General features: G+C 43.8%; 1 protein-coding gene across 2 annotated transcripts in view; it reads left to right on the top strand.

The window, feature by feature from the left end:
• Positions 1–12,059, top strand: part of LOC112225162 (kalirin) — a 288,186-nt gene that overhangs the window by 166,246 nt on the left and 109,881 nt on the right. For both annotated transcript variants that reach the window (XM_042306448.1, XM_024388841.2), the window contains exons 12-14: positions 2,625–2,794; positions 5,126–5,300; positions 8,277–8,472. In XM_042306448.1, coding sequence (XP_042162382.1) covers positions 2,625–2,794; positions 5,126–5,300; positions 8,277–8,472 — 541 coding nt within the window. The remainder of the gene's footprint in view (positions 1–2,624; positions 2,795–5,125; positions 5,301–8,276; positions 8,473–12,059) is intronic.

The following is a 12,059-nucleotide window of genomic DNA, read 5'->3' as shown; positions in this document are numbered from 1 at the left end:
GCCATGCTTTCTCCCTCACTGCCATGCTTTCTCCCTCACTGCCATGCTTTTTCTCCTTCACTGCCATGCTTTCTCCCTCACTGCCATGCTTTCAACCTCACTGCCATGCTTTCTCCCTCACTGCCATGCCTCCCTCACTGCCATGCTTTCTCCTTCACTGCCATGCTTTCTCCCTCACTGCCATGCTTTCTCCCTCACTGCCATGCTTTCAACCTCACTGCCATGCTTTCTCCCTCACTGCCATGCTTTCTCCCTCACTGCCATGCTTTCTCCCTCACTGCCATGCTTTCAACCTCACTGCCATGCTTTCTCCCTCACTGCCATGCTTTCTCCCTCACTGCCATGCTTTCTGCCTCACTGCCATGCTTTTTCTCCCTCACTGCCATGCTTTCTCCCTCACTGCCATGCTTTCTCCCTCACTGCCATGCTTTTTCTCCCTCACTTCCGTGCTCTTGTTGTAGTGCTCTCCACACTTTTTAAAATGTAATTTAACTAGGCAAGTCAGCTAAGAGCCAATTCTTATTTTACAATGACGCCCTACCCCGGCCAAACCCTCCCCTAACCCGGACGACGCCCTATGGGACTCCCGATCACGGCCGGTTGTGTTACAGCCCAGGATCGAACCAGGGTCATGCAGACATGCAGTGCCTTAGACCGTTGCGCCACTTGGGAGTCACTTAGCAATCAGTAAATCCAAGCATCGTTTTATGGCTGACTTCACTACGGTTGAACTGATGTTATTTTCATGGCAAAAATTATTTAACTCTAGATACGAGAAACTTAAACGAGTGAAACGAATTTCCAACATATGCATGCACGTGCGTGCGCACACACACACACACACACACACACGCACACAGACATACACACAGACTTCTCTGAGAGTGTGAAAAGGGCAGTGCAGCATCACGATTACCATAATGTCCTATGAATATGCATTTGAGGAACAGCAGGCCTAGCAGACCACAGCTATGCCCACAAAGGGTTTGTGTAAATTAAGAACATCAACAGTGCATCGCAGTAGAGCTCTAACCAACGACTAACAGTGAGAGAGCACTGCATCCCAAATGGCACCCTATTCCCTATATAGTGCACTACTTTTGACCAGAACCTTAAGGGACCTGGTCAAAAGTAGTCCACCATATAGGGAATAGGGTGCCATTTGGGACGTGCACAACGTCTTGCCAAGCTAGCGTGTGGACGGATGCTGAAAAGATGACAAAGCAGATGCTGAACTTTGCGCTTCATTTCCCCCTTAACACAATCAAACATCTCCTGCCAATTTACTCGGATTATGCTTCAGGTGTTGTGTGTAATTGTATTTCAAGCTCCTGTTCCCTAACTGAAATATTAAAGTGCCGGTTAATCTTTCTCTGTGAAAAATCACGATAGCTTGAAGAATGGAAGTCTATTTTAGGTGCGTTTGGGGAGCAGTTTGCTAATTGTGGAGATGGAAATGCATTTTCTTCCCCGCTGTCAAACAATTCTAAAGAATTCTAAAGAGCAAGATGTGCTGCGTATGTATTGTGCATATGAAGAAAAGACCTGAAGTTAGTCTATTTTGACTAAGCAATTGCATTACTTTGACATAGTGGTTCAGTTGTCCTCAACATTGCACATGTTGTATCTGTTGACACGCTTTCCCACAAGGTGTGGGTATGTTGTGTACTGTAGTGTTAAATCTCTCTCTCTCTCTCTGTCTCTGTCTCTCTCGCTCTCACTCTTTCTCCATCCAACCCTCTTCCCTTTCGCCATCCAACCCTCCTCTCCCCCCTCTTCCTCCAACCCTCCTCCCTCCCGTCTCTCCAACCTTTCTCCCTTCCTCTCTCTCATTTTCAATTCAAGTCAAGGGCTTTATTGGCATGGGAAACATATGTTAACATTGCCAAAGCAAATGAAGTAGATAATAAACAAAAGTGAAATAAACAATAAAAGTGAACAGTAAGCATGACACTCACAGACGTTCTGAAAGAATAAAGACATGTTAAATGTCATATTATGTCCATATACAGTGTTGCAACGATGTGCAAATAGTTAAAGTACGAAAGGGAAAATAAATAAACATAAATATGAGATGTATTTACAATGGTGCTTGTTCTTCACTGGTTGCCCTTTTCTTGTGGCAACAGGTCACAAATCTTGCTGCTGTGATGGCACACTGTGGCATTTCACCCAGTAGATATAGGAGTTCATCAAAATTGGGTTTGTTTTCGAATTCATTGTGGATCTGTGTAATCTGAGGGAAATATGTGTCTCTCTAATATGGTCATACGTTTGGCAGGAGCTCAGTTTCCACCTCACTTTGTGGGCAGTGTGCACATAGCCTGTCTTCTCTTGAGAGCCAGGTCTGCCTACGGCGGCCTTTCTCAATAGCAAGGCTATGCTCACTGAGTCTGTACATCGTCAAAGTTTTCCTTAAGTTTGGGTCAGTCACAGTGATCAGGTATTCGGCCACTGTGTACTCTCTGTTTAGGGCCAAATAGCATTCTAGTTTGGTCTGTTCTCTTGTTAATTCTTTCCAGTGTGTCAAGTAAGCATCTTTTTATTTTCTCATGATTTGATTGGGTCTAGTTGTGTTGCTGTCTCGCTCTCTCATCCCTCTCTCTCACCTTCCCTCCCTCCAGTTGTGGACATGGATGGAGGATCTCCAGAAGGAGCTGTTGGAGGAGGTGTGTTCAGACTCGGTGGAGTCGGTCCAGGAGCTCATCAAGCAGTTCCAGCAGCAGCAGACGGCCACGCTGGAGGCTACGCTCAACGTCATCAAGGAGGGAGAGGACCTCATCCAGCAGCTCAGGTCAGTGCGGATCTTGGATCAGTTGAGCCTTTTAACCACTACTGGTTCAGGTTTGGATTGGGGAAGGGAATGCTGATCCTAGAAACTTCCCCCCGGAATGTGTTACAGCCCAGCAGGGGGCTGTGGGACTGATCATACATCATCTGAGTATGGGTGCTGATCTAAGAATGTTGGAATTGACTCCCATTCAACTCATGAGTTGAAAATCAGATTTAATTGGCCAAAACCCACAGGAAGTATAATTTTAATTTGAGTTTGACTGACCGGAAGTAGAATTGAATTCAGTGCAATTCAAAGAAATTCCACCCAGTCATAGAACATGAGAGTTTAATTGAATCTGACAGGTCACACTTTCAGATAACAAAGAATAAAGCACTTTTTCTACCTTTATTTAACCTGGCAAGTCAGTTAAGAACAAATTCTTATTTTGATTGACGGCCTAGGAACAGTGGGTTAACTGCTTTGTTCAGGGGCAGAATGACAGATTTGTACCTTGTCAGCTCAGGGATTCAATCGTGCAACCTTTGGGTTACTGGTCTAACGCTCTAACCACTAGTTTACCTGCCACCCCAGGTAGCCTTGGATGTTTTATGTACAAGATGTACTGTATATTTGTATAGACTACACCTAATATAGAATAGAATAGGCATTTGAATTTCATTGAATTTCACTGAATTGTATTGTATTTCCTTTCATTCAAATTCAAATTGCAATTCTGTATTCGGTTTACTACTTCAATTCAAATTCGATTCATATTCAGGAATTGAATTGGAATTTATGAGGCATTCTCAAATCAGTTCTGAATTAAGCCCAACCCTGGTGTAAGAGTACATGGACAGGGGGAACCTGATCCTAAATGATCACTCTGAGAAACTTTATGAATGGCCCAGATCTAGGAACAGTTTTGCCTTACACATCGTAATGAAGAAGATTACACGGACAAAGGGGTCCTAGATCAGCACTCAATTTATGAAATACTGTACTGTATTGTCAAGAGTGATGGAAATATAACGCCATCTCACTGCAGTCATCAAAACACACTCACTTGTTTTATGGGCCTCGGGTCCTTGCGTAGGAGAGAGGGTCAAGGGGGTCAGACCGTTAGACTTCCGCACAATAAGTTCAATACTACATGGTGACCGGTGTTACATGGTGATAGGTGTTCCCGAGTGGCACAGCTGTCTAAGGCACTACAGACCCTGGTTCAATCCCGGGCTGTACCACAAAGTGCCGTGACCGGGTCCACTCCAAGGGCAGGTGCGTTAAAGTGCCTTTACAATGAGGAGAATTGGGTTATTCCGTTGCTGACATATTTTAAAATCTCCCTTATTGAACACTAACACCATGACAAGAACACTCCGTTGCTCCCATTTTGCTTATATTTTTGCGCTGTCCCAAATTGCACCCTATTCCCTATATGGTGCACTACTTTTGAACAGACTCCTAGTGCCGCATTTCCATGGAGACCCCCCCCCATGTTAATGTGAACTCTAGCGTAATTGTGTTTCCAATCGGTGTGTGACACTAAGAACTTGGGGAGAGAGCAGAATCAACAACATCTGCATCATTAAGAGAGTTGCTTTGTGAGAAGGTGTTCAAGTTCACAGTTGGCCCTTGTTATGTAAATGACATCAGTAATGTACCAATGGCCTGGAATTGGCTGCAAGTCAGAGCAGGTCAGCCGGAGCCATGGCCCAGTGAGACACGGGAGCAGTCTCGCGCAGATGGAAACAGAAAAGTCTGAGCCTTTTGGGTAAATCCTGAATGGAAATGCGCCACTAGGAGCCCTGGTCTAAAGGTAGTGCGCAATAAAGGGAATAGGTTGCCATTTGAGTTGCTCCCTTAGTACTACCCATCTCACAGCTCAGGGTTTCTCTCTCTCTCTCTCTCTCTCTCATGTACTTTATTGACATGAAAAGTTAGCAACTTACATTGTCAACACAAGCAAAGCAATAACCCCAGAAATAATAACAATCCCTCCCTCCCCCTCTCTCACCCCCTCTCAATTCAATTCAAGGGATTTATTGGCATTGGAAACATATCTTAACATTGCCAAAGCAAGTGAAGTAGATAATAAACTAAAGTGAAATAAACAATAAAAATGAACCGTTGAACATGACACACAGAATTTCCAAAAGAACAAAGACATTTCAAATGTCATATTATGTCTATATATGTTGTTATAACGATGGGAAAATAGTTAAAGTACAAAAGGGAAAATAAATAAACATAAATATGGGATGTATTTACAATGGTGTTTGTTCTTCACTGGTTGCCCTTTTCTTGTGGCAACAGGTCACAAATCTTGCTGCTCTCTCTCTCCCCCTCCAGGGACGCTGCCATGTCCACCAACAAGATGCCCCACAACAGCTCCATCGCCCACATCGAGAGTGTCCTGCAGCAGCTGGACGAGGCCCAGGGCCAGATGGAGGAGCTGTTCCATGAGAGGAAGATCAAGCTGGACATCTTCCTGCAGCTACGCATTTTTGAGCAGTACACCATCGAGGTGAGAGGCACCAGAGGCCGGGGGTGGGGGTCAAGGGAAAGGAGCGGGAGAGGGGGGATGGTCTGTGCGTGGGGGTGGCTGGGTGTGTGCCAACGGCGGTGCTGTTTAAGATCAGGGAGGACGATTATTTTTTTTATGAGCATGGCCTTATTTTTATTACACATTTTTCCCGATACCCATCATAAGGTTGCTACAACCTAGCCTACAAATTAAAGTTTACGACGGAGGTGCACAGGTCAGGAGAAAAATGTGAGTAATCAAGTTGACAGACAGTGACACATTCAATACCGCCTTGCTCGCTCTTGCCTGCATCTAGCTGATCTAGGGTGTAAACACTAGTCCAAACAGTTGCAAACCGAGAGTTTCTAATGGACAAATTCAGGTAGGTTTATCCCCGTTTCGTTCTGTTTTCTTCCATTTAAGAAACGTTTTTCAACAGAATCGGCGGAATGAATACACCCCTGATCCTCGCATCGTTCACTTTCATAGCAGCCACCAACAAACATGATCACTTTGCTCGTTGTATAATTCCTTCTCGCATCTATGCGCTCTCCTCCTCTCAGCTTTTCCCTTCATTTGTGGACTTCATTGTACAACACAACAGGCAAAAAAAACTATCCAAGCCAAACTTTCATTTAATTTCATAAACACTAACCCCAACACACAGCCTACATCGTTACCACCATATTAGCTAACATCATAGTCAACATAGCAACTAGAACTAATGCATTAGTAGACCCGCTACAATCATGCAGGACAGTGTACAGCATGTAGTTTAGCAGATACACTGGTGGGTACTGGTGGCAATAAATTAAAACAAGCAAAAGTTTACCTTGACTTGGAAGAGTTCCAGTGTTGGATAGCCATAGTCATCTAGCTAACCTAGATTCCCTCTCTGTTTTCAGCCGGTTGTATGAGTAGGTCGAAACTAACTAGCTGCATTCGCTTGATAAATCAGTGAAAGTGGAAAAAAATGTCAATTAACTATAAACTCAGCAAAAAAAATAAACGTCCTCTCACTGTCAACTGCGTTTATTTTCAGCAAACTTAACGTGTGTAAGTATTTGTATGAGCATAGCAAGATTCAACAACTGAGACATGGCTGGTGGCATTGTCATGCTGGAGGGTCATGTCAGGATGAGCCTGCAGGAAGGGTACCACATGAGGGAAGAGGATGTCTTCTCTGTAATGCACAGCGTTGAGATTGCCTGCAATGACAACAAGCTCAGTCCGATGATGCTGTGACACACCACCCAGACCATGACGGACCCTCCACCTCCAAATCGATCCCGCGCCAGAGTACAGGCCTCGGTATAACGCTCATTCCTTCGACGATAAATGTGAATCCGACCATCACCCCTGGTGAGACAAAACCGTGACTCGTCCTCGCAGTGGCATTGGCCTGTCACTGCGAGGACGATCAGCTGTCTGTCCTGTCTCCCTGTAGCACTGTCTTAGACATTGCAATGTATTGCCCTGGCCACATCTGCAGTCCTCATGCCTCCTTGCAGAATGCCTAAGGCACGTTCACACAGATGAGCAGAGACCTTGGGCATCTTTCTTTTGGTGTTTTTCAGAGTCAGTAGAAAGGCGTCTTTAGTGTCCTAAGTTTTCATAACTGTGACCTTAATTGCCTACCTTCTGTAAGCTGTTAGTGTCTTAAGGACCGTTCCACAGGTGCATGTTCATTAATTGTTTATGGTTCATTGAACAAGCATGGGAAGCAGTGTTTAAACCCTTTACAATGAAGATCTGTGAAGTTATTTGGATTTTTACGAATTATCTTTGAAAGACAGGGTCATGGTTTATTTTTTTGCTGAGTTTAGCTAGCCCCTTCTCTCTTTCTCACTCTCGCTCTCTTGTTTCTCCTTCATTGTTGAAGAAGAAATTAAGTTGTTCAATTTTCTAGCTAGCTGTAGCTTATGCTATAAGTACTATATTTATTAGCTGATCCTTTGATTGGGTGGACAACAAGAATTCTAATAGGTTGGAGGGCATCCTCTGGAAGTTGTCATAATTACTGTGTAAGTTTACAGAAGGGGGTGAGAACCATGAGCCTCCTAGGTTTTGTATTGAAGTCAATGTACCCAGAGGAGGACAGAAGCTAGCTGTCCTCTGGCTACACCATGGTGCTACCCTACAGAGTGCTGTTGAGGCTACTGTAGATCTTCATTGCAAAACAGTGTGTTTTAATCAATTATTTGGTGACATGAGTATATTTAGTATAGTTTTATCTGAAAATTATAACTTTTAAATGTTTCAATATTTTTGAAATTCACTGAGGATGGTCCTCCCCTTTCTCTTATGAGGAGCCTCCACTGGTGTCTACGTGTGTGTACGTGCATACGTACGTGTGTGTGCTTGTTTAAATGTGTGTGTGTGTGCATGCGTTTGTGTGGATGCGCATGAGAATGTGTTTGTGTGTTTGTGAGATGGCATCTGCTGGCCACACAGTAATCTAATGATATTAGCATAAGGCTTGGAGAGACCTAATGTCAGTTGACTTTGATAGATAACTGTCTATGTAGTCCCTGATGAGGACTGGGCCTCCACTGAACTGCAGTGTGGAGCAGTGTTGCTCTTTAGTATGTCCTAGGCTGAGATGTGCCGTGACTTACCAATGGGTGTATCTAGGCTCTTACAGTTTCAGAAAAACATGGCATTATACCACAGTGAATAAAATAAAGACTACCAGTGGAACTGAATTGACTACAGTAGTAATTCACTTGGGGGGGATTATTACCCAATGCTGTCATGAAGAACAATAATACTGGGATATAGCTACTATCCATGTAATGTACTGTATGTCCAGTGGAATAGCTTTGTTTGGTATAGCTTCATCTTTCACAGTATCATCTGAGCTGCACATAACGACTTAATTCCATAATCGATAACACTCGGTCTCAGTGTGAGTACCTTGGCCCATCCAGGTGCAACACTAACATCATTAACCTTGCCTGGCTGACCTCCCTGCAGGTGACGGCGGAGCTGGACTCGTGGAACGAGGACCTGCTGCGCCAGGTGAACGACTTCAACTCGGAGGACCTGAACCTGGCCGAGCAGCGGCTGCAGCGCCACACGGAGCGCAAGCTGGCCATGAACAACATGACCTTCGAGGTGATGCAGCAGGGACAGGACCTGCACCAGTACATCATGGAAGTCCAGGCCTCAGGTGAGAGATACTGAGACCAGACTGGAGCCGGTTACAAGGGAGGGAGGGAGAGTACATCATTTGAATAGTGGAAACCCTGTTACCGAGATTTACCGGGATTTACCATCCAAAACCACTCCCTTTTCCAAGGTTAAGTAACTGCGAGAAGCCAGTAAATTATAATAAATTATTTATATGAACATTATGACATGAAATGGAACTGTTAAATTATGCGATGTCTAAATCTGGCCTCTCTAAGGCCTCTGCATGATGAATCATCAACACTCAGGGTGGGGACAGACAGCCCATCTCAGTATGGAGCGCAGTTCACAATGCATGTAGACCTATCATCTCATCATGGTAACTTTTTTTTCTTGTGACAGATAGGCCTGCATTTTCTTCAGCATAGTCTATGCTACAGTAATATAAAGACCGAATGCGCGTCTATTTTACCCACCTCTTATCTGTCTTTCGGGTCACCTTGTTTTTTAATCGTAAAGGCTTTACCTTTTTAAATTGAAGCTGCAGAGTTTTAAAACAGGCTATCAATCGAATATCGTTGCTTTAAATCAGTGCACGCGTGAAAACTCTCGCAGTCTTTCTCTCTCTCCAGCCACTCCATTCTAATTGCATCCAAAATAGATAATCCTGTTCTATATTGATATATAAATATAGCCCTGTATATAGATGTTCTAGCCTACCTCTTTAATACATACAGTAATACATCCAATGCAGTATTATCCTTATATGTATCTAATTAATGATGGGTTGTGCATAATAAGCGTCGAACTTATGACCTCTGTCTCTTGCCCAATACACACGCAACTGTGCTCCGCTGGCCTCTCATTACTAAACGCTCCTTAGCTCTTGGAGTCCCATGCAGGAAAAGCTAGACTAGAATAGCTTGCTGGACATTTTTTTTTATTTGTGCTTTTTTTTTTACGCCAATAGACTATTCGAAGAGAGACGCAAACTCTTGTTGGCTGAATGTTAAATAAAGCAGCCAAATAGAAATCACGGGTAGTTTGAAAGAAGAGCGAACGAGCGATGGCGGTAGGATATAGGAGTTATTTATTCAGACCCATAAGCATTCAATCTTTGTGAAGAGAAGTGAAAGCCTTCTGCATCTCATTTTTGTCCTATATTATTCAAGGATGTCATTAGAATGATAAGACAAGGAATAAACTAAACTTATTTCATTCAACTGTTGAAAGCGAGGAAGGAATGAAGCAACAATAGAGAGAGGAAGAGGAGGTAGGCTAATAGCATTAGGGGAATATGCGTATGTATGTGTCAGCCTACTGTATATGTGTCAGCCGACATAAGGTATATATGCGTCAGCCTACTAATTATACAAATAGGCCCTAATTAAATTTCTAAATGACAATCAAATTAGCTAGTTTATACTTGGAACTTTGTAGGCTGCATGTGCTGCACCAGAATCACATGTTCTCTCCCCGCTTTATCATGGTTTCAACAGTCCGTATGATACAATACAGTACAGTAATACAGTTCACACTGAAACAGATTCGCCTACTGGAGCTGGTTTAATTTATTTACCCAAGAGAGCATATAGCTAGCTACATCTATGGGCTTTTTTTCTGTTGTGCGTAATGTGCTGTAGCCTATATCGTGTTTGTGTTGGATAACAGCACAATAATTTGTTTTTTGGGGGGGCTTGGGATCATTAAACGACTTTAATGTAGGGCTCATCATTTCTTTTTTTATGGATGGCTCATCAGGCTCAGGTTGCATCAGGGTAGATCAAAGCTCTAATCAAATCCAGACATATGCCTATTTACAGTATATATACTTTCTAATGCTTATAACACTTCCCGGTGTTATGTTTATGTCTTGGGTGGCTGGAGTCTTTGACCATTTTTAAGGCCTTCCTTCTTTTTTTAGGTTGAAGCATTTCTCCTTTAACTTTCTTTTTTCTTTTTGTATTTTGTATTTTTTTTTACTCCATTTACAAACTTTTACATACGAACAAGAACTTACAGACGCACACAAACATTGATTACATCTCATCTGCCCAGAATCACAAGCTCACACCCCCATCCCTAGTGCCTGGCCACACCCCCATCCCGAGTGCCTGGCCACACCCCCATCCCGAGTGCCTGGCCACACCCCCATCCCTAGTGCCTGCATGATTGTTTGCCACTAGGCCTTAAATTGTATCAATTTGTTTTTCTCGGTCGCCCATGCTATTTCAATATTTTAATAATAAATCACTGGATTTTTCCATTCTGTTGATGGTGGGTTGATTGATTTCCAAGTTTTTAGTATATACATATTTCAAGTTTTAAGTATAAATTTTTTCAGGATGAGTGATGAGAAGAGAATCGTCCAGTCCATTGGGTATCTCACTACACCCCCATATGCCATGTCTTGAAATATGAAGATTAAAAGTATGTTTACAGTGTAATACTTCTGACAGCCACCTTTTTAGCTGAGGTCCAGCCTTTTCTAACACAGGTGCATTTTTTGTCTTGAAGGCCCAAAAACAGTCCCATTTCTTCCCTTGAGGCTCCCATTATTAGCCAAACAATGATCATTCTGCACAACAACTAAAAAAACGATTTAGACATGCCGGCTGGGCTAAAAATGAAAAAGCCCATCTGAAATTTGCCAGTCTGTTTCTGGCTGTAAGACTCCTATTGTGTCTGCGGGTTCAGAGATTGGGACAGGAGCATTGATGTGACTGAGAATGTGCTGCCCTGCCAACTGAGAGAGAGCAGAGGTCACCTGACTTGGGCCAAGTGGAAGGAGTTGATAGGGAGGATGGGGTGGAGGGAGGCAGCATCAGAGGTGCTGGGTCGAATCTGGAGTTAACCATCTGGAGAGAGAGGAGTCAGGAATTAGGTTAAAAAAGCATGGCTTTCATTCTCCCTCAGCACAATCCTCTTACCCTCCCCACTGCACTGCATGGGGCTTAATACGAGGCCTGAGCTGCATCGCAAATTGTACTCTATTCCCTATATAATACACTACTTTTGACCAGAGCCCTATGAGCCCGGGTCAAAAGTAGTGCACTTTATATGTAATGGAGTGCCATTTGGGATGCAGCCACACCACCTCCCCATAGCCCCCTCACACACACCAGAGGGGTGAGGAGCATCCACCGTGCCAGCCATCACTCTGTGCCAAGAGGGGGGAGGAAGGGGAGGGAGGGGGGTGGAGCTGAAATCTGGGCCACCCTCGTGTGCCCTTCATGGACTGTGTGGACTGTGACATCCCCCTCAGTCGGGACCAATGGAGACTTAAGCCCTCCAAAGGTTTGTGCTGGGCTCTTGACAATATTTCAGGATGGGAGGTTAAAATAGCCAGCTGTACTAGTGTCACATTTTATAGTGTGCATTTACAGTATGGACAGTTTCATTGCAGGTTTTTGGAGTGGTGCTCCTCCTAGCTCAGGTCAAACGTTGTGCATCATAGGGAATAGGGTTCCATTTGGGATAGACCTTGATAACCCCGGGGTTTAGGGGTAATCACAGTCATTATTTAATTAGACATTGAAGGGAAGTGTTGTCTTTTAAAGTAGGGTGGTTTAATTTGTTAATTGAGAAGGAACACGGCAGGTTGAAATGGATTAGGACTGGTGGACT

The sequence above is a fragment of the Oncorhynchus tshawytscha genome, linkage group LG26, assembly GCF_018296145.1.
Source record: "Oncorhynchus tshawytscha isolate Ot180627B linkage group LG26, Otsh_v2.0, whole genome shotgun sequence".
In the NCBI taxonomy this organism is placed as follows: domain Eukaryota; kingdom Metazoa; phylum Chordata; class Actinopteri; order Salmoniformes; family Salmonidae; genus Oncorhynchus; species Oncorhynchus tshawytscha.
This window is presented reverse-complemented; position numbering and strand designations above follow the sequence as displayed.